This window comes from Lepus europaeus, chromosome 1 (assembly GCF_033115175.1).
Source record: "Lepus europaeus isolate LE1 chromosome 1, mLepTim1.pri, whole genome shotgun sequence".
Classification (NCBI taxonomy): Eukaryota; Metazoa; Chordata; class Mammalia; order Lagomorpha; family Leporidae; genus Lepus; species Lepus europaeus.
Genome location: NC_084827.1, coordinates 65,081,061 through 65,104,070, shown reverse-complemented (window position 1 = coordinate 65,104,070; position 23,010 = coordinate 65,081,061). Strand labels below are relative to the sequence as shown.

The following is a 23,010-nucleotide window of genomic DNA, read 5'->3' as shown; positions in this document are numbered from 1 at the left end:
ACAAGTGGTTAGTGTGGCTGGAGCCAAGTGTTAGTCCTGGAGGCCATGGTAGGCTACACAGCTGAGGTCTGCACAGTACAAGTGTTCAAACGCAAATTTAAAAATTTGTTCTGCAGCATTGTTTGGAGATGGATCTGATGAAGGGGAAAGAGAGTGGCAGGGATTCAAGTTGGTGAGCTGATGCTGTGATCTCTGTGAGAATGGACAAGGAAGGTAGCTAGCAGGGCTGTGCGTAGAAAAAGAAGTTGTTCAGAATAATAAGTACTTTGAAGTTTGCGTTATAAAGGTTTTTTTCTCATAGATATTTTTGTGAAGGAAGGGATTAGGAAGGGATTATATAAGTTTTCATTCTTTTCTTTTTTTTTTATTGTAAAAGTAATATATGATCTCTGTGAAACAATTCAAATAGTATTAAAAGTGTCAATTTAAAATTTCTATCTCACCCCTCCCCCTTCCCTAATGCTTATGAAAGATAGGTACCATTAAACAGTTGCCTCTACATACTATACATATGCAAACATTGTTATTTTTAATTTGGGTTTTTTTAAAAAAGTATTTTAATTTTTTATAAGATTTATTTATTTATTTGAAAGGCAGAATTATAGAGAGGCAGAGGCAGAAAGAGATCTTCCATCTACTGATTCACTCCCCAAATGGCTGCAGTGGCTGGAGCTGAGCCTATCAAAGCCAGGAGCTAGGAGCTTCTTCCAGGTTTCCCACATGGGTGCAGGAGCCCAGGGACTGGGGCCGTCTTCCACTGCTTTCCCAGGCCATAGCAGAGAACTGGATCGGAAGTGGAGCAGCCGGGACTCAAACCAACACCTATATGAGATACCGGTGCTGCAGGTGGCGGCTTTACCCACTACACCACAGCATGGACCTGTTTGGTTTGTTTTTTTAAAAACGGGAATTATGCCATACATATTTTATATCTCTCCACTAAGTTCTTAAGTTCAAATATTACTTATACGTGTTTGGGGCTTAATATGTCTGTGAGTTGATTTGGGATTTTTCAAAAAAATTTGAGAAAGTGAAAGTGCTCTCATCCACTGTTTCACTTCCCAAATGCCCACAACAGCCATGGCTGGGCTGGGGCTGAAGCTGGGAACTGGGAATGCAATCGAGGTCTCCCATATTAGGTGACAGACTCAACTACTTGAACTTGCGAGAATATGAATATGCGAGACCTCGAGCTGGAGCTACCTTGAGCTATCACGTGCTGCCCTCCAGTGGGTTTGCATTGGTAGGAAGCTGGAATCAGGAGCTGGAGCTAGGAATGGAACCCAACATTTGATGAGTCCTAATTGGTGTTTTATCTTATAGGCTAAAATTCCACCCTGTGATTAGAATATTTTAAAAAGTTGAATTTCAGTTCTAGGACGATGTCTTAAGTATGTGGAAAAGAAAATTGCTAACATGTCCTAATTTATCTTTTTAAGAAAAATGGCCATGTTTTTCTCTACATTCAAAATTCTTTTTTTTTTTTTTATTTTTATTTAGTTTTTGACAGGCAGAGTGGATAGTGAGAGAGAGAGAGAGACAGAGAGAAAGGTCTTCCTTTTTGCCGTTAGTTCACCCTCCAATGGCCGCTGTGGCCGGCGCATCTCACTGATCCAAAGCCAGGAGCCAGGTGCTTCTCCTGGTCTCCCATGCGGGTGCAGGGCCCAAGCACTTGGGCCATCCTCCACTGCCTTCCCGGGCCACAGCAGAGAGCTGGCCTGGAAGAGGGGCAACCAGGATAGAATCCGGCGCCCCAACCGGGACTAGAACCCAGTGTGCCGGCGCCGGCCTCAAAATTCTTTTGTAATGAATGTGTTGACATTTGGATTTAAAAGTGTACTTGGTTACCTGATTTTTCCTCTCTTCAGATCTATAACAAGGTGCGGACTGGAGAAAAAGTGAAAGTTGAACATGTGGTTAGTGTCCTGGAGAAGAAATATCCATATGTAGAAGTGAACAGCATTTTGGGAATTGACTCTGCTTACGATCAGAGTCGGAAGGTAGGAGATTCTTTGGTGCTTCTCATTTGGCTGCAACATTCTACTGTTCTTAGCTTCCCTCTGTTTTTTAAAGTAACGATCATTGTGATTAAAGTGTGTCGGTACTTAACATTTAAAACTTTGGAAACCAGATCACTTTTCAGTGATTTTTTTGAAAACATAGTTTGTATCTCATTTTTGTGAAAATGTCATTGACTTTTAACATGCATCTTAACTGTAGACTTGAAGAATTGTTTTTTCACAATGCAGTGGTAGTGTAATTCTCATTTCTGTCTCAGGAAAGTGGGGGTAGGGACTGGTTCCAGGATATTCTGTTGATACTAACATCCTTGGATTCTCAAATCCCTTATATAAAATGGTATAGTATTTGTATGTAAGCTGTGTATATTCTCCTATATACTTTTTTTTTTTAAAGATTTATTTATTTGTTTGAAATTCAGAATTAGAGAGTGGGAGAAACAGTTTTTCTACTTGCTAATTCAGTCCCCAAAAGTCCACAATAACCAGGGCTGGGCCAGGAATACCAAATATTTGAGGGAATACATGGAATATGTCATATTTTATATTTAGAACATGTTTAATTTTATCCTATGAGGGAAAAGTACAATAGCTTCTTCTTTGAGGTTGGATGTGATAGGAAAAGTATGTGCTTGAAAATTATTGAATAGAATGGGCAAACTGGGGGAAAGGGTATTGGTACAGGTTTGGTTCTGTGCAGAATGGAACGGACATATCACAGGGCAGGCTTCTCCATAGTTTACCCACACGTGGTGTTTTCCCGATTTGTGCTGATTGGGCCCTTCCCTGCACAAATAGAGCATTTATGTTTGAGCTGTTTAATTCCCTAGTTGTTTGAGCATAGGAACTCTCAAGGCCAGGATGTTGAGAAGATCCCAGAAGTCCTAAGAAGCTAATGATGACGAAGAGTTTTTAACTGCAAGGGATTTACCCCCACACAAAGAAGTCCAGGAAAGTGCATTTCCTTGAAATGATGATTTGCTTTAGGACTACTTTTAATCAACATCATTGTACTTAGAAATAAGTACAATACAATACAAATACAAATCTGAGGCTGCGATATTTCTGTGATACTTGAAAGAAGTAATTATTTCTCAAAGAAGGCAATGCAATTAAAATTCAAACTGCAGGATCTGTAGGCTGCTGGGTATTTATTTATATCTTTCAAAGCCAGTAAGATAATGGCATTAGGAAACGTTCTAGCACACATATGCAGACATTTTCTATTTGGCGTACTAACCTTGAGTCATGAATTTCAATTGCCACTTGTGAGTGGCTTAATATAAGACTTTATAATTAATGACTTTAAATTATATATCATTACTTAACATTTGTAGTGATCTGTTGGTAGAAAATTTTCACATGTGGTTTTTTTTTTACTTTTTGACAGGCAGAGTGGACAGTGAGAGAGAGAGACAGAGAGAAAGGTCTTCCTTTGCCGTTGGTTCACCCTCCAATGGCCGCCGCGGTAGGCGCGCCGCGGCCGGCGCACCGCGCTGATCCGATGGCAGGAGCCAGGTGCTTCTCCTGGTCTCCCATGCGGGTGCAGGGCCCAAGCACTTGGGCCATCCTCCACTGCACTCCCTGGCCACAGCAGAGAGCTGGCCTGGAAGAGGGGCAATCGCGACAGGATCGGTGCCCCGACCGGGACTAGAACCCGGTGTGCCGGTGCCGCAAGGCAGAGGATTAGCCTAGTGAGCCGCGGCGCCGGCCCACATGTGGTTTTTAACTTTGGCTCTTTGGTAATTTGGTTGAGTTCTGTTATTTGGTCCTGTAAACTATTTACAAGTGATAAAGAAGGAAGGTATATAAAAGTCAAAACAATGTGCCATCTTCAGAGAAAGCCATTGTTACTTATTGTCATTTATAATTTTTTGTTATTTTATTTTGCTTTGTTTTCATTGGGTAAGAGGATGATTTTCAAATTATGTTTAAATTTAAATTGAGGACATTTATGAAATAGTTGGGATTTCAAAAAGCAATTTAAAAATTTTAACAGTAATATAAGGAAATGGCTGGGACCAACCTAGAAGACCTCATTGCATTGCTGCTAAATCTGTGTCATCCTGTATTATCATGGTGAGATTGGACTAGAAATGAAGCAGTCTGTTACTGAGGACTGGTAGTATTTTGCCCAGGTGAAATCTTTCTTCTTGTGCTGTCTAAAGAACAATTGTAAACTATGCTGTGATTTTCAGAAAAGATTAGTTACTAGGTGTTTATCAAGGATTTTTAAAGCAGTCCTGTTTACATCTGATAACAGGTTTTTTTTTTTTTTTTTTTTTTTTTTTTTGACAGGCAGAGTGGATAGTGAGAGAGAGAGAGACAGAGAGAAAGGTCTTCCTTTTTGCCGTTGGTTTACCCTCCAATGGCCGCTTGCGGCCGGCGCACCACGCTGATCCGAAGCCAGGAGCCAGGTGCTTCTCCTAGTCTCCCATGCGGGTGCAGGGCCCAAGCACTTGGGCCATCCTCCACTGCCTTCCCGGGCCACAGCAGAGAGCTGGCCTGGAAGAGGGGCAACCAGGATAGAATCTGGCACCCCAACCGGGACTAGAACCCAGTGTGCCGGCGCCGCAAGGCGGAGGATTAGCCTGTTAAGCCACGGTGCCAGCCTGATAGCAGTTTTTACTTTGGAAACCTAGTCTGAAGAACATCTCCAGTGTTTACAGACAGGGAGAGCATCCATGTCTGATACAGTCGCTAGTGTATTGCTCTGGCTTTTTTTTTTTTTTTTTTTAAAGATTTATTTTATTTATCCGAAATAATTACACAGAGAGGTAGAGCCAGAGAGAGAGAGAGAGAGAGGTCTTCCATTCTGTTGGTTCACTCCCCAAATGACTGCACAGCAGAGCTGAGCTGATCCAAAGCCAGAAGCTACTTCCAGGTCTCCCACACAGGTGCAGGGACCCAAGAACCTGGGCCATCAGAGGACCAGCCGGGACTTGAACCAGTGCCCATATGGGATGCCGGCGCTGCAGTCTGGGGTTTTAACCTGCTGCGCCACAGCACCAGTGCCTGCCCTAGCATTTTCCCACTGAGCAACCTCTTTTGTCCTTTAGAAGGGCAGAGATTGGACTTAGTATATCTTGGAGAAAAGATGTTTTGTTTTTCACAGATGCAGTTTTTTTGTTAGTGGTATGAGTTTAATTATTTCATCTCTAGCTTTCTGCTAGTGGCACTAATAATTTATGATAGTCTGTAGCTGTGCTGCCCATATGGTAGCTTTTAGCCACATGTGACTTCTTAAATAAAATCAATTAAAATTAAAGATTTAGTTGTCTATTCATAGTAACCTGATTCCAAGCACTCAGTTGCCATGTGGGATTATTGGTTATTCTACTAGATGGCACAGCTGGAATTTTTCCATCACTGGAGAAAGTTCTATGGCACAGTGCTAACCATAGTACTTTTAACTCGCTTCTAGGAGCCTGGGCTGCACACACACCACACCACTTAATTTGAAAGGGTTTATGGTTATATAAAAACTCAGTAAGATGTTAATTTGATTAATGCTGTCACTTTGTTTTTTTCCTTAAAGAATTATCTTCAGTTATTTCGCCTTTACCATCACTTCTGTTAATTTTTCTTCCTTAGTACAAGCATGTACAAAAGTATATTATTTTGTCTCATTTGTTTCATAAAGAACCAATACATGGTGTTTTGTGGGCCCTTGTGCTTTTAGGAAGCAAGAGGCTACTATGAGCAGACTGGAGTCGGTCCGCTGCCTGTTGTTCTTTTCAATGGGATGCCATTCGAAAGGGAACAGCTCGATCCTGATGAGTTAGAAACCATCACAATGCACAAAATCCTGGAGACCACAAACTTCTTCCAAAGAGCGGTATACTTGGTAAGTGGCGGTTCAAGGCTGAGTTTTAAAGAGAATAGTTTGGTTATGTTTTTGTAGTCTCTTGTAGTAGACAGCAGGATTCTTTTTTTTTTGACAGGCAGAGTGGACAGAGAGAGAGAGAGAAAGGTCTTCCTTTTTTCATTGGTTCACCCCCAATGGCCGCTGCAGCCGGCGCTGAGCCGATCTGAAGCCAGGAGCCAGGTGCTTCTCCTGGTCTCCCATGCGGGTAGAGGGCCCAAGGACTTGGGCCATCCTCCACTGCCTTCCCGGGCCATAGCAGAGAGCTGGACTGGAAGAGAGGCAACCGGGACAGAATCCGGTGCCCCAACTGGGACTGGAACCCGGTGTGCTGGCACCGCAAGGCAGAGGATTAGCCTATTGAGCCGCGGCACCGGCATACAATAGGATTCTTTAAGTATCACTGTTTATATATTGCTATTAATAGTTGGTTACATTCCTAGTACTATTATGATGAAAATAATCAAAAGACTTCTGTTTATTGGAATTGAAGAAGTTAATTTTAGATTTAAGATTAAATGTTTATTTTAAAAATATAAAAAGTTTATTTGTAAGGAATTTTGACTTTGGAAAGACTCATTATTTTTAGTTTATATGTAAGTTCATGTATGTATAATTGTTGACATGTTAGTCACATTCCATGAAACTCAACCTTTAAATTATGCCATTTCATGGTTTTCAGTGTGTACACAGACTTGTGCAACTATCACCTCCAATTTGAGAACATTATTTGCAACTCTGAACGAAACCCTGTGCTATAAATTTACTTTTAGTTCGCACCTGCAGCTGCCTTGGCAGGGCCAGACCAAATGATCTTGTGGCCTTATATGGCCCACAGGTTTCACATTCCCCACCCTTGTTAGAGGCCCACTATACATTACCTTATAGTATAAGCTGTCAGGTGTGATATGACCGGCCCACCACAATTGACAAAGACATTCTTGTCACTGATTGATGAGGTTCCCTCCCAAGAACTAGTGCTCCAGCCGAATCATTACCTCCTGCCCCTTTCTTCTTCTGGAGATGAGTTTTTTGTTTTTTGGTTTTATCCCCAAGATTTATTGTATTTATTTGAAAGGCAGGGTTAGAAATGGAGAAGGAGAGGGAGAGGGAGAAAGGGAGGGAGGGAGGGAGGGAGGGAGGGAGATAGAAAGAGGAAGAGAGATCTTCTATTCATTGGTGCATTTCCCCAAATGGCTGCAGCAGGCAAGGCTGGGCCAGGCTGAAGCCAGGAGCCAGGAACTTCTTCCGAGTCTCTCATGTGGGTGCAGGGGCCCAAGCACTTGGGCTGTATTCCACTGCATTCCCAGGTACATTAGTAGGGAGCTAGCTCCGAAGTGCAGCACCCGAACTTGAACTGGCTCCCATATGGAATGCTGGGATTGCAGGCTGTGGCTTTACCTGCTTTGCTACAACATTGTCCCCCACCTTTTTTTTTTTTTTGACACTTTAGATAATATAAAGTGACACCTGTAGAAATCAAATTCTTTACGATGGTATTTTGTTGTTGCTGTTTGCTGTTGCAGCTCTAGCCTGTTGTTTATCATGTGTGTCCTCTGAAGTCTGCTTGTTTAGCCCACTGACCATCTAATGAATAAACAAATTTCTTCAATATGTGATCCAGAAAGTTTCTGTTTTTCCCATGATTCTTTGTACTCATGTTGGGGCACACCTTCAGTATTCAGCTGGGCTATTGACAGCGCTCCCTTAGCCTTCAGTTCCTGCTCTCAGAGAGCTTCAAGGATAGAAGGGAAAGTTTGGGACCTTCTAAGATTTTTTTTCCTGGACATGCATCAGGGTATCATGCATGCAACACTTTAGAATCCAAGGAATGTGTCAGAAATCTCCAAAACCCCTTTTGAACATCTCATTCCTCATCTGTTTCTTTGACATTGTTTTGATCAATGCCATGTTAGCCTAGGGAAACCCTTTTACAAATACAACCATTTCTATAATAAGTTGAACAGAAGGGAAGAATAGCATAAATAATTTCATTTTCTCTCAGTGTAATTATGACTCTAGACATGGATCCCTAAGGTTTAAAGAGTCTGGAATGATTTTTATTATACAATATGTGAATTGACTGAGAGAAGACCTTTTGCTTTCTTCTCTAGAAAGAAGCTAACTGTGAGTAGATCTCAGTATACATTACTGCTTATTTTGGTTCTTAACTAGTTTGTAGAGCTTGCTCACTTCTGGGGAAACAGTGCCGTGTGACAGACCAAATGAACATGGATTTGTGGTTAATATTTGCTTTGTATTAGCTCTGTGACTTCAGTTATTTAACCTATCAGTGCTTCAACTTCTTGATCCTCAGAATAAATGTCAATAACACCTGTCTTGATAGATACACTGTACGTAAAACATCCAGCTATGTGCTTGGTAATGACAGGGACCTACAACGTGGTAACTTCTATCCTTAGCTGTTATCAACGTAACAAAAGTTCTTATTCCTGATGAATTATTATTATTGAACAAATATGCTCAGTGTCTCTCCTTCCATTTCTTTCTTTTTTTCTTTTTTCTTTTTGTTTTTTCCTTTCCTATAGGGCGAACTGTCCCATGATCAAGATGTGGTGGAATATATCATGAATCAGCCAAATGTTGTTCCTCGAATCAATTCTAGGATTTTGACAGCTCAGCGAGTGTACCTGGATTTAACAGCAAGTAGTAAGGAGCATTTCAGAAACAAATTTGGGCTTTCTCTGATTTATGCTTCAAAATCTTTGCATTTATTAGATTGTGATATTCAGAAGGTAATGCCAGAGTGAGACACAATCTTTTTTTTTTTAAGATTTATTTATTTGTTTGAAAGTCAGAGTATACAGAGAGAAAAGAGAGGCAGAGAGAGAGATCTTCCATCCGCTGGTTCACTCCCCATTTGGCCGCAACAGCCGGAGCTGTACCGATCCAAAGCCTGGAGCCAGGAGCTTCCTCTGGGTCTCCCACATGGGTGCAGGGGCCCAATGACTTAGGCCATCTTCTACTGTTTTCCTAGGCCATAGCAGAAAGCTGGATTGGAAGTGGAGCAACCAGGTCTCGAACCAGCCCCCATATGGGATGCTGGCACTTCAGGCCAGGGCTTTAACCCGCTGCGCCACAGCGCTGGCCCTGAGACACAATCTTATAAACTTGTTTCCTCTTGAGCTCTTAAGATGGGTTTCTTTTTTAAAAAGAGATTTATTTATTTATTTGAAAGGCAGAGTAAGAGACAGAGACAGAGAAAGAGATCTTCCATCCACTGTATCACCCTCTAACTGGCTGTATATGCTGGAGCTGGCCCAAGTTGAAACCATGAGCTTCATCCTGGTCTCCTGTGGGGGTGGCAGGGGCCTAGATACCTGGGCCATCTTCTGCTTTCCCAGATGCATTAGCAAGAAGATGAATTGGAAGTATAACAGCCAGGACTTCAACTGGCACTCTGATACGGGATTCTGACATCACAGGCAACAGCTTAACCTGCTGTGATAGAGCATTGACTGCTAGCAAGGTCTTACGGCTCATTCATATCGTTGCCTATATGGATATTTCATTCCTTTTAACGGCTGATTGATAATACATTAGATAGTCCACACATCTCTACTCTTTTAGTGGTAGACATTTGAATGTTTTCCACTAAGAATACCTTTTAAGAACTAAAAGTGTGGGGCTGGGGCCAGTGCAGAGGCGTAGCCGGTAAAGCTGCCACCTGCAGTGTCGGCATCCCATATGGGCGCTGGTTAGAGTCCCAGCTGCTCCACTTCAGATCCAGCTCTCTGCTGTGGCTTGGGAAAGCAGTAGAAGATAGCCCAAGTCCTTGGGCCCCTGAATCCACTTAGGAGACCTGGGGGAAGCTTCTGGCTCCTGGCTTCGGATTGGCGCAGCTCCAGTCGTTGCGGTCCACTGGGGAGTGAACCAGCGATGGAAGACCTCGCTCTCTCTCTGCCTCTCCTTTTCTCTCTGTGTAACTCTGACTTTTAAATAAATAAAGAAATCTTAGGGGGAAAAAAAAAAAGAACTAGAAGTGTGAAGCCTGGGTGCAGTTTGTTACTTATGAATTCCATTGAGACTCTGATGGTCACTTCTGCAAACTCCTGGAAATAAGGTGGAGCTGTCTTCACTTGTCCATGGATCACTTTGGAGAAGGAAAATATGTATAATGTTGAAGTTACAACAGTATATTTGTTGCTATAGTTAAGTATAATGAAATATACATCTCCTTATAGTTGTTACTTCATAGTACTATTTTTAATCTACCCGAAACTGAATTTCTTTTTTTTAAAGAAAAACTCCATTTTTATATTGCTTACGCCTATATAGAATTCAGATTTCATTTTTTAATGTATATTCTTTTTTTAAAGATTTATTTATTTATTTGAAAGGCAGAGTTACAGAGAGGCAGAGAGAGAGAGAGAATTCTTCCATCCGCTGAGTCACTCCCCAAATGGTTGCAATGGCTGGAGCTGTGCTGATCCGAAGCCATGAGCCAGGAGCTTCTTCCAGGTTTCCCACGCAAGTGCAGGGGCCCAAGGACTTGGGGAATCTTCTGCTTTCCTAGGCCATATGCAGAGAGTTGGATCAGAAGTGGAGCAGCCGGGACTTAACTGGCACCCATATGGGATGTCAGCACTATAGGCATTGGCTTTAACTGCTACACCACAGCACCAGCCACGAAACTGAATTTCTTTAGGCCAGGAAAAATATTTTTATGTTTTTGTGTATATAAGCACATAAACATACACAGAAAAAATGTAAATATAAATACAAATATATGCTTAGATTTGAAAAAGAAATACTTAGAGTACTAAATTATTTCTTCACAGCTGGCCTTTGGCTTTTTACCAGAAGTCTTTCTAAAGCAAGGGAAGGGGTATTATTATTCTTTGTCCTAAGTTTTTGTTGTTTTCATCATTTTAAGTTGAACAGGTAGGGTAGTCTTTGTAATATACGTGAATAAAGAGCAGCCAGTGTTGCAGTAATGAGCAGTGAGGCAGGGATGGAGTCTGTGAGCTGAACCTGGTGCGTTTGTCAGTGAGGAGTGGATTTCACTCTCCTGACCGAGTGGTGCTAGCACCATCTCCCAGGCATCTTGGACTTTTGCCATCTGGGACCTTTCTGGAAGGATACTGATTTTTTAAAACCATGATGCCATCTCTTCTCCACCACATGATGTTGTCGTCAGATAGTGACTAAAAGGATGGGAGACTGCATGTGCAAGGTGCATCATTGGGTAAAAGGATAAATGGTTGGGGCCGGCACTGTGACACAGTGGGTTAACGCCCTGGCCTGAAGCACCAGCATCCCATATGGGCACCGGTTCTAGTCCTGGCTGCTCCTCTTCCGATCCAGCTCTCTACTGTGGCCTGGGAAAGCTGTAGAAAATGGTCCAGGTCCTTGGGCCCCTATACCCACGTGGGAGACCTGGAAGAAGCTCCTGGCTCCTGGCTTCAGATCAGCGCAGCTCCGGCCGTCGTGGCCATCTAGGGAGTGAACCAGTGTATGGAAAAGCTCTCTCTCTGTCTCTACCTCTCTGTAACTCTGTCTTTCAAATAAATAAAATCTTTTTTTAAAAAAAAGGATAAATGGTTAAGCAGATGCAAGATTAGTAGATGGATGTGTAGGCACATGTGCTTAGCAGACAGTGACAAGAAGAGTAGCACGTGGTTTGGGGTGTAATGATGCTGAAGATTGGTGAGATAGCTGGAGGCAGGGGGTTAATGGTCCTAGACTAGAGAGACTATTTTGTAGCTAGGAAGAAATTACTGGAGAGTTCAGCAAGGGGATGATGATGAAACTGGAGTTTTAACAACAGTAATCTGAGGGGAGATGATTGATAAGAGTATTGGAGAAGATACGTATGTACTGGAGAAGATCCTTATCTAAAAATAGTAAAAATGTCCTTTATTTCTGTTAAGGGTGGAAAAATGTTATTTTGGAGGCTGGTATTTTAGTGTAGCAAGTTAAGCTGATGCTTGAGACACCCGCAACCCACATCAGAGTATGAATTCGTGTCCCTGTTACTCTGTTTCCCATCGTGCTTCCTGTTAATGTACCTGGGATGCAGAGAGTGATGGCCCAAGTGCCTGGGTTCCTGCCACTCATGTGAGAGACTCAGTAAGTTCCTGGCTCCTGGCTCTTTCGGGCATTTGGGTTGTGAGCCAGTGGTTGGAAGATCTCGCTTTCTGTCACTTTACCTTAGGATATTATTCTTCAGTTGTAAAGTGATAGGAATGGATGATCGTTATGTGAAATATTTATGTTATTTATTAGATTTGTGGGTTTTTAAAACAATTATTACTATACTGTAAAGAGAATAGCTATTTCATGTACTTCATAGATATAATTCTAAGAAAACTTGGTGTTTTACAGTGATTAATGGAGTAGGAAGTCATATTCCAGTAAACACAGGACATAAGATATCTCACTCATCCATTTCTTTTTTTTTTCTTTGAAGATTTATTTTATTTATTTGAAAGACAGAGGGAGAGAGAGAGAGAGAGAGAGAGAGAGAGAGAGAGAGAGAGAGAGAGAGGTCTTGCATCTGCTGGTTCGCTTCCCAAATGACCGCAATGGCCAGAGCTGAACTGATCTGAAGCCAGGAGCTTCTTCTGGGTCTCCCACACAGTTGCAGGGGCCCAAGGCCTTGGGCCATCTTCTACTGATTTCCCAGGCCATCGCAGAGAGCTGGATTGGAAGTGGAGCAGCCCAGATGTGAATCGGTGCCCATATGATGAGGGATGCCGATGCTGCCAGCCGTGGCTTTAACCCGCTGCGCCACAGCACCGGCCCCTCACTCTTGCATTTCTTAAAAAAAATTATTTATTTGAAAGACACAATAGCAAGAGGGAGAGAGATCTTCCATTTGCTGGTTCACTTCCCAAGTGACTCCATTGGCCAGAGCTGGACTATGCTGGAGCCACGAGCCTGGAATTCTACCTGTGTCTCCCATTTATGTGGCAGGGACCCAAGTATTTGGGACATTTATCCACTGCTTTCCCAGGCACATTAGCAGGGAGCTAGATCAGAAGAGAAGCATCTGGGGCCCAAACCAGCACTCTGATGTGGGATGCCAGTGTTGCAAGTGGCATCTTAACCTGCTTACCTAAATGCCAGCCTCACTCCTGCATTTTTATATATCTTCATTTATGGTTAAGTGAACTCAGCAGCTGAAAACATTAGACTGAAACAAAGCATATTAGTTATATAACAGTTTCAATTATTTTTTCTCCTAGATAACTTCTTTGTGGATGATTATGCTAGATTTACTGTCTTGGATTCCCAAGGAAAGAGTGCTGCAGTAGCCAATAGTATGAACTATCTGACAAAGAAAGGTAATTTTTTGGGGGCTTATCTTAGATTTGACTTTTTTTTTTGGACTTACAAATATGTTAATGTCTGTTGGGGAAAGAAAAATTCTTTAATTTCTTTTATTTTTGCAATGCTTTGAGCTCAGAAAATACTTGTTTAAAATTTAATTCTTTATAATAATGTTTAGAAACACTGTATAAATGTTACATTAGCTGTTCAACTCAAAAAGAGAAATCCTGCATTGGCTCAGCATGGAAAACATTTACGATGTAAAAATGGGCTGATGGGTTGAAAATGGGTTTGACTTGCCTCTTAGTGGCAATATAGAGTTCATTTCATGTTAGGGTTTATAAGATAAACTGGGTTCTAGAAAGCTTGGTGCAGTTTTTCAAGCTGATTTTATATGACAGTATGCAGTTAGGTTATGATGCTATCACATAATGCCCTTTCAATGGCAGACAGGTTCTTTGTACTCACGCTCACTTCCTTTCAAAGGCACACAGGCTGTCAGGTTAGGAAGTTGTTTGCATCCTGGCTGTAGTCTTCTCCTGGAGAGGACTTTTGGCTTCCCAGAAACATGGAAAAACAATTTCTCCATTTGGTTCCTCAAAGACATTGTTTCTAAGGGGTACTGGAGTAGTGAGGTAACACTGATGGGACCAAGGAGCAGGCAGATGCACAGCTCATGTTTAAACTTTTGACTCTTTTGGTAGGCATTAATTACAGAAATGACATTTTCTTTTCTTCTACTCTTTTCCCTTTACCTTGTCCAGGAATGTCCTCCAAGGAAATCTATGGTAACTTAAAACTTTAGAATGTTCTATTCTTCTTCTTAATTATCTTACTTGGTTTTCAGGCACAATTGTTATTCAAAATTTATTGACACTTGATTGTATTGTTTCTGGAACCTGTGGGTAACAGTACACTAAATCAATGCAGATATCTTTCGTATAATTGCCTGCAAAAAATTATATTTCAAAAAGTTAAACTAATATAGTTAATGATTATCATATGTTACCTACATTTTCAAACATTCTTTTTCACCTATATGCTAACAGATGCCCAGACCATAGTAGCATTAATCAGTGCATGTTCTAAGCCACTATGACACTTGGAAGCTTATCCCCTTTTCCTTTTGGTAGAGAAGCTTCGCTTGACTACTTTCACTTTGTATCATTGTTAAGCTTTCGTTGTCTTTTTTTTTTGCATGGTTTTCAGAAATCACTTAGTTTAACAACAACATTGAAACATAGGATGTATGTTTATCCTCCAACTCAGTTTGTTGTTCCTCTTTTTCTACAGATGAGTCCTTTATTAGGCCAGTGACTTTCTGGGTTGTTGGGGATTTTGATAGCTCCTCTGGACGGCAATTACTGTATGATGCTATTAAACATCAGGCAAGTATCTACACTGCATTCTGTGTTTCCGTTTGCATCCCTGGTTGTCCTTATGGACATCTCTGTGCTGGTGGGATTGTTCTGGTGTGACATGGCAGTCCTGCTTTCTTAGTGCTTGAGGGAAACTAGCATTGTTTCTTCAGAGTTTTGCCAGCTTGTGAGGGAAGGGTTGCTTAAGGGAATCGGTTCTTTTAGGGCAAAACATAGAGATATCCTCAGCACAGACAAGTTTGCATTGTGTTACTGTTCATGTGCTGCAGAGATGCTGCAATGATTGTGTTGCACGTTGTAGGGAGACATGAGGGAGCTGAAAGCGGGGGCAGCACCTGGCAGGCACAGGTGATGTGCGAATCACAGAAGGAGATGTAGGCATGAAGACGAGTACACACAAGATGCTCTGGCAGATACACTGCACGTGACTAATAAGTTCCGGGGCAAATGGCAATGGCAAGTGGCTGAGAAAAAATGGATTCTTATTGAGAGTGTTGTTGTTAGAGAGCGACACATCAAAATTCTTTGTCCTGGGGCTGGCCACAGCCTGCCGTCACATATGGATGCCAGTTTGAATCTAGGCTGTTCCACTTCTGATACAGCTCCTTGCTGGGAAAAGCAGCAGAAGATGGCCTAAATACCTGGGCCGTTAGCTCAGCTCTGGCAGTTGCAGCCATTTGGGGACTGATCCAGTGGGTGGAAGATCTCTCTGTCTTTCCCTCTCTTGCTGTAACTCTGAGTTTCAAATAAATAAATAAATCTTAAAAAAAAATTCTTGATCCTGAGCATTTCATTTTCCAGCATCATCCAAACTATGCAGCCCACTATTTCTTCTCTCTGCTCTGTCCTGGGGACCCTTACCGAACTTAGGGAATACCCTTAGTTAATACCCTTAGTGATTTCATTCTCAACTGATCTGTCAAGTGCCTTACTTTTTAAAAGATTTACTTATTTATTTGAGTGGCAGAGTTATAGAGAGAGATCTTCCATCTGTTGGTTCGCTCCCCATATGGCTGCAATGGCCAGGGCTGGGCCAGGCTGAGGCCAAGAGGAAGGAGCCAGGATTTTCTTATGGGTCTCCCACATGAGTAGGAGGGGCCCAAACACTTGGGCCATCTCCCGTAGCTTTTCCAGGCAATTAGCAGGGAGGTGGAATAGAAGTAGAGCAGGAGTTGGTGTTGTGGTGTAGTGGGTAAGGCCTCCACCTGCACTACAGGAATCCCTTGTGGGCACCAGTTCGATTCCCAGCTGCTCCATTTTCGATCCGGCTCTCTGCTGTGGCTGGGAGATTAGTAGAAGATGCATCCACGTGGAAGACCCAAAGGAAGCACCAGGCTCCTGGCTTTGGATTGGCCCAGCTCTGGCCGTTGCAGCCATTTGAGGAGTGAACCAGTGGATGGAGGACCTCTCTTTCTCTGGCTCTGCCTCTTCCTCTCTGTAACTCTGCCTTTCAAATAAATAAATAAATAAATCTTTTTTTATGAAAAAAAAGAAGAAGAAGAAGAAGAAGAAGAAGTGGAGCAGGAGCAGCTGGGACACAAACTAGCTACCCATATGGAATGCTGGTATCTCAGGTGGCGGCTTTACATGCTGTGCCACAATGCCAGACCCTGAAGAAAATATTTTAACTGAAGGGATATATAGGTACACAGGAAATGCACAAATCTTAAGACAGTGTCTCGAAGTAAACCTACTGATGTGAGCACCAGCAGGTCAAGAAGTGGAATATCAAATTCCTGAAAGTCCTTTTGTGTTACTACCCCTTCCCTCTCCTTACGTCTTGGAATAAGCTTGCCTGCTGTTTACTTTATTGGCATGGAATCTTACAATATGTATTTGCTTGAATTTGTGTTCTTTGTTCAACATTTTGTGAGCTTTATCCATGTTGTTTTAAGTGGTGATATTTAGTTCTTTTCATGGTATATCTTATAGCTGAACCACCGAGTTTTATTTAATCTAATTGAGGGGCAGTTGGATTGTCTTTAATTGGTACTGTTATAAAGAATGCTGCCATGAGTATTCTCACACATGTCCTGTGATATACATAGAAGTATAAATTTCTCTTACTTATGCAATAAGTTCATGGAAAATGGAATTAAAAGTTATATTTATTTCAGTACAAAAATTTTGATGCCCATGCACAGAGGGTCTTCAAAAAGTTCATTGAAAATGTATGTTATGAAAAAGCTGCATGGATGTCAGTATTTTTGCATAAAAATAAGCTATCTTTAAAAATATGTATTTATTTGTTTGAAAGACTAAGAAGCCAGTGCTGTGGCATAGTGATTAAGCCTCCGCATGCAGTGCCTACCTCCTATATAGATGCCAATTGCTCCATTTCTGGTCCAGTTCACTGCTGGTGTGCCTGGGAAAGCAGTGAAGTATGGCCCAAGTTCTTGGGCCCCTGTACCCCTGTAGGCATCCCAGAAGAAGCTCCTGGCTTTGGATTGTCCCAGCTCTAGCCATTGTGGCCATGTTGGGAGTCAGCCAGTGTATGGAAGACCTCTCTCTCTGTCTATCCCTCTCTCTGTAACTCTGCCTCTCAAATAAATAGATAAATCTTCCAGAGAGAGAAAGAGGAAGGCGGGAAGGAAGGAAGAAACTCTGAGTTACGGAGGGAGAGGGAGGAGAGCGATCAATTGACCTTCCATCCACTGGTTCACTCCCCAAATGGCCATAACAGTCAGGGTTGCTCCAGACCAAAAACCAGGAGCCTAGAACTTTATTTAGATCACATGGGTGGCAGAGGCCCAAGACCTTGGGCTGTCTTTGCTGCCTTCCCAGGTGCCTTGGTAGGGAGCTGGATTAGAAATGGGGCAGCCAGGACTCAAACCTGCTCTGATATCAGATTCCAGTGTCACCAAGTTGTAGCTTAACTTACTGTGCCACAGTGCCTACCCCGTAAGCTTGTCTCTTTGTTCTACTTTTCCATGAATGTTTTGAAGTACCGCCATACTCACTTCTTTGGTTTGATAGGTTCCAGACATCTTTTCCCACAGGGATTCCTGCCTTTGCAAGGGAGAGATTCATTTGTACAAAGAATCTAGAAAGGCCATGTGAATCAGGAAGGGTTTGAGCAGATCCTGAAGAATGGTTTCAAGTTAAGGAAGAAAAGATGGAGTATAGGCCGGGTTTGCATGCCATTGTGGGGCAAGAATGTAACCGATGTCTGTGCTGCTTTTGAAGTTTTAAACATTTGCCATGTAACTCTTTATTTCCCATTTTGCAAATAGAAATCCAGTAACAATGTAAGGATAAGCATGATCAATAATCCAAGTGCAGAGATAACTTATAAGGACACTCAGATCTCCAGAGCAATCTGGGCAGCCCTCCAAACGCAGACCTCCAATGTGGCCAAGAACTTCATCACCAAAATGGCCAAGCAAGAGACTGCAGAGGCTCTGGCTGCTGGAGCTGATATCAAGGAGTTCTCTGTTGGGGTAAGTCAGGCTCCGTGCATTTCACAAGGCTGGTCCCCCCCACCCTCCATCCTGTACTTTGCCATAAAAGTTAACCTCCATGGGACATTTCCCATTCACAATCCAGAGTCCCAGGATTTTGGCTTGTTTGTTTTTAATTTGGAAGATCTTTCCAAGAAATAATTCTGTCACATTTTAAACTTACCTATGTTTCAAGATGTACATGATAAAAGTTTTTCTGTGTACAAAGCCATTTGTTCTTCACAGTTTTTTAAAGACAGGCAATGTTTTGATTGGTTTATAGAGTACAAGAGTGAAGTTTGAGCCACTTAGAAGTTGGAGCTTATGTGCTGCTCTTTTTTATTTAATTATAGATTTACTTATTTGTTTCAAATGCAGAGTTACAGAGAGGCAAAGGTAGAGAGAGATCTTCCATCTGCTGGTTCGCTGGCCAGATGGTCACAACAGCCAGGGCTAGGCCAATCTGAAGCCAGGAGCCAGGAGCTTCTTCCAGGTCTCCTATGTGAGTGTGGGGCCCCAAGGACTTGGGCCATCTTCTTCTGCTTTCCTAGGCCATAGCAGAGAGTGGATCAGAAGTGATGCAACGGCCAGCGCCATGGCTCAATAGGCTAATCCTCCGCCTGCGGTGCCGGCACCCCGGTTCTAATCCCAGTTGGGGCACCGGTTTCTAGTTCCGGTTGCTTCTCTTCTAGTCCAGCTCTCTGCTGTGGCCCAGGAGTGTAGTGGAGGAAGGCCCAAGTCCTTGGGCCCTGCACCCGCATGGGAGACCAGGAAGAAGCACCTGGCTCCTGGCTTTGGAGCAGTGCAGCGCACCAGCTGCAGTGCGCCAGCCGTGGTGGCCATTGTGGGGGTGGGAACCAATGGAAAAAGAAAGACCTTTCTCTCTGTCTCTCTCTCTCACTGTCTAACGCTGCCTGTCCAAAATAATAATAATAATAAGAAGAAGAAGATAGAATAGAATAAAATGCAGAATACAGATATTCTTGAAGAATTGTCTGCCAATTGAACAAGTTACATGAGAAAATGGGAATAAGAAACAAGCAGTTTTAAAAGGGGGAGAGGAGGTGTGGATGGAGAATTGAGACATTGTAATGTTGACTGTGAACGTTAGTAATTAGTTTCCAATAAAAGTACAATTTATGATGTATTCATTATGATTATTCATTCTTATGGTTTGCTTAATAACAGCTACTTTCCCTTAATAACCATTGCTTCCCCAGGGCATGGATTTCAGTCTTTTTAAAGAAGTCTTTGAGTCTTCCAAATTGGATTTCATTTTGTCTCATGCCATGTACTGCAGGGATGTGCTGAAGCTGAAGAAGGGACAGAGGGCGGTGATCAGCAATGGCAGGGTGAGCATTTGTCAAGCTAAAACACACTTGACTTCCCTTAGGTCCATGTACAGTCTTTGCAGGACTGTCTTCAGAAGCTAGTAGACTCTTCAAACAGAGATGATTAGGGCTTACCATGCATCAGTGATGTAGCTGCCCCTTTATTTCCATGGAAGTATGCTTTTGACATCAGTGACCCTGTGTGGAGCCTTCCTGGTGTTTTTTTGTGGGAGGTGTTGAGAGTGTGGTGGCTTTCAGGACATAAGTCAATCTGGCCTTTGACACATAAAGGAGGCTTTGTTGTTTATATTCAGTGAGAATGAATGAAAACTACATTACTAGCATATTTTATGTCAGAGTTTATCACTGTAAAAATAATGTGAAGTGGATAAGCCTACCTTCTGCATAAGAGATTGATCAGTAAACAAACAGCTGTGAGTTGGTTCAGGCTTTATGTTTTGATTTTTCATTAATTTCATTGAGACATATACACTTGTCTTGGGTCTTTGAGGAGATTTGGGTTCTAGGAGAGACCACAAAGGGCTGCTGGCCGCAGTTGGTGCAGATGCTCTCCACACTGACTGTCTGCTCTTTTCCTCCCAGATCATTGGGCCACTGGAAGATAGTGAGCTCTTTAATCAGGATGATTTTCACCTCCTAGAAAATATCATCTTAAAAACTTCAGGACAGAAGATAAAATCACACATTCAACAGCTTCGAGTAGAAGAAGATGTGTAAGTTTTGCTGTAGGGGACATTAATTAGTTCCTGCCCAGTTGATTATATAAATTGGACTTTCCTCATTGGTAAAAGGTGGGACTATATGTTGTCACACTCACTGTCTATTCCAGGAAATTTTATTTCTGTAATAACGTTAGCTCTTCCAGTTTTAATTTGTTCCTATTGAAACAAGCTGATTTACTTAGAAGGCTGCTATTTAAAGAACTGAATTATTTCTCTCCATTTTAATTAATTTTTTAATTATTGGTTCTGGAAAATTTCAAGCTTATGCAAAAGGGAGGGGCCAGTTTATTTTTTAGATGGGACACTTACATAAGGACAGACTTTTGTTGGTCATCTGTTTAGTTACACTTCAATTTAATTTTGTTCAGGAAAGGGAAGTCAGGTTAAGCACTTCCTTTTCTTCGTTAACTAAAGCAGAATACTGATTTGTTTCCCTGTATCCTCCAAAGGTGATGATGATATTTGGTTACTTTCATTTTTTTTTAATCGTAATTATTTAAGTAGTTTTATTAGCTAATATATTTTAGTGTTTTATTTCTCTGGCTGCACAAAAGTGGCCTGACTGGACTGGGTCCCTACTGGGTAGTAGGGCTCATAAGTCATATGTTCCTAGTCCCTGTGTTAGACCTCAAATGAGGTATATAGTTGGAGGATATATTTCTATGTTTGGTGTTTTGAGGCACTGTTACACCTTTTCCCTCAGTGGCTGTCCCATTTTACATTCCCATCAACAGTGCCCAAGGGTTCCAGTTTCTCTATATGCTCACCAGCGCATGTTGTTTTGTCTTTCAGGCTTTTGTTCACCATAGCCAGAGTCAAAGGTGTGAAGTAGTATCTCCCTATGGTTTGATTTGCACTTTCCCACTGAGTGGTGTTGAGCATCTTTTCATATGCACATTGGCCATTTGTCTATCTTTGGGAAAATATCTATTGAATTACTTCACTCATTTTTAATTGTGTTGTTGAGGTGTAGGTATTCTTTGTATAGTCTGGATCTTTAAGATTCCTTATCAGATACATACTTTGCAAATATTTTCTCTCATTCTGTTGGTTGCTTTTTTGCTCTATAAAAATGTCCTTGGCTACATGGATGGGAGTTAACAAGATTTCAAAGTTCTGCTGGATTGTTCCCTTCAATTTTTTTTTTTTTTAAGACTTTATTTATTTATTTGAGAGGCAGAGTTACAGAGAGGGAGAGGGAGAGACAGAAAGGTCTTCCATCCGCTGGGTCACTCCCAACAGCCGAAGCTGAGCCTATCTGAAGCCAGGAGCCAGCTTCCTCCAGGTCTCCCATGTGAGTGCAGGGGCCCAAGCACTTGGGTCATCCTTCACTGCTTTTCAAGGCTATAAGCGGAGAGCTGGATTGCTAGAGGAGCAGCCAGGTCACAAACCAGTGCCCATGTGGGATGCTGGTGCCATAGCCGGAGCTTTAGCCCACTACACCACAGTGCTGGCCCCTTGGCTTTTTCCTATATCATCATGGTGTATTGGTCAAGATGGATGTGTTAGTGAAGCGTTGACTTTGATGGCTGCCTTAACACTCCCTTTGCCACGTCTCATGTAATACGGGAGGAATCTTTCCACCTCTGCCAGTACTGCAGCTACTGATGAGATTTCTGCCTTCCTCAGTGGTTAAGTGGTTCTAGGCCCATGCCCTGGCCTACTGGCTTCCCCCTTTCTGCTGACCAGGAAGTAAACCATGGCTCAGGCATAGTCTTGGGTTAGCATCTCGGACCACTGGAGGCTTTCTGGGAGCTGCTTGGAGTCGTTATGCTTGAATACTTGCTAGACCATGCCTGCAAGACTTACCCGTTGCTAATCAGAATTGGTCTGGATCTGTCCTGGGTAGTTTAGGGAAATAAGATAGCTATGGGACTGCCGAAAGATTGATGCTAAAACTCTTTAGCTTCTCAGAATTCTCTTGCCTTCTTAGAGCTTTCGTTAGTGCCAGGGCTGCTCCACCTTGGAGTGACACTCACCTCTTTGCCCCCATTTCCCTTTTATAGCCACCACTTTTCATTCCTCACCTCGTCCTGCAGCTCTATGCCTGTGCTCAGCTTTCTGAAGCTTGGTTACATGTTCTTTGATGTCCCGTTATGTGTCTTATGGCCATGGTGACACATCACAGGAAGCAAATGACCTGGATTATGTATATTCAAAATTAGCATGGAGAAGATCAACGAAAGGAAGTAACTTGATGTAATTGTTTGATTGAAAGATAAAATGAATAAGCCTGATTACTCTTCACATATAATCACAAATGCTCTTAAAAATATTTATTTGAAAGACAGCATAATAGAAAGAAGGGGAGATGGACAGAAAAATCTTCTATCCGCTGGTTCACTCCCCAAATGGCCGTAACAGCCAGGACTGTGCCAGACCGAAGCCAGGAGCTTTATCTAGGTCTTCCATGCAGTTGCAGGGACCTGAGGACTTGGGCCATCCTCCGTTTCTTTCCCAGGTGCATTAGCAGGGAGCTAGCTGTATTGGAAGTGGAGCAGCCGGGACTCAAACTGGTGCCCATATGGGATGCCAACACTGCAGGTGGTAGATTAACCTGTTTTTGCCACAGTGCTGGCCCACAAATGCTCTTTTTAAAAAAAATTTTTAAAGATTTATTTATTTATTTGAAAGACAGTAAAGAGAGGGGAAGAGTCAGACAGAACCATCTTCTGGTTTACTCCCCAAATGTCTGCAGTGGCTGGAGCTGGGGCTGGGTTGAAGCCAGGAGCCAGAAACTCCACCAGGTCTGCCATGTGGGTGCAAGGACCCAAGCACTTAGACAATCTTCTGCTGCTTTCCCAGGTGCATTAGCCGGGAGCTGAATGAGAAGTGAAGCAGCTGGGACATAAACTGGCACTCATGGGATGCCAGCATGGCAGGTGGTGGCTTAACCTGCTTCACCATAATGCCAGCCCCTCAAGTACTGTTGCAAAAT

General features: G+C 42.5%; 1 protein-coding gene across 2 annotated transcripts in view; it reads left to right on the top strand.

Moving 5' to 3' along the window:
* Window positions 1–23,010, top strand: part of UGGT1 (UDP-glucose glycoprotein glucosyltransferase 1) — a 120,465-nt gene that overhangs the window by 57,429 nt on the left and 40,026 nt on the right. Inside the window, exons 17-25 of one of the 2 annotated variants that reach the window (XM_062183198.1) lie at window positions 1,869–2,000; window positions 5,701–5,865; window positions 8,433–8,553; window positions 13,095–13,193; window positions 13,944–13,967; window positions 14,473–14,567; window positions 17,792–17,998; window positions 19,219–19,350; window positions 19,933–20,063. In XM_062183198.1, the coding sequence (XP_062039182.1) occupies window positions 1,869–2,000; window positions 5,701–5,865; window positions 8,433–8,553; window positions 13,095–13,193; window positions 13,944–13,967; window positions 14,473–14,567; window positions 17,792–17,998; window positions 19,219–19,350; window positions 19,933–20,063 (1,106 nt within the window). The remainder of the gene's footprint in view (window positions 1–1,868; window positions 2,001–5,700; window positions 5,866–8,432; window positions 8,554–13,094; window positions 13,194–13,943; window positions 13,968–14,472; window positions 14,568–17,791; window positions 17,999–19,218; window positions 19,351–19,932; window positions 20,064–23,010) is intronic. The other variant, XM_062183271.1, reaches the window with a different exon arrangement.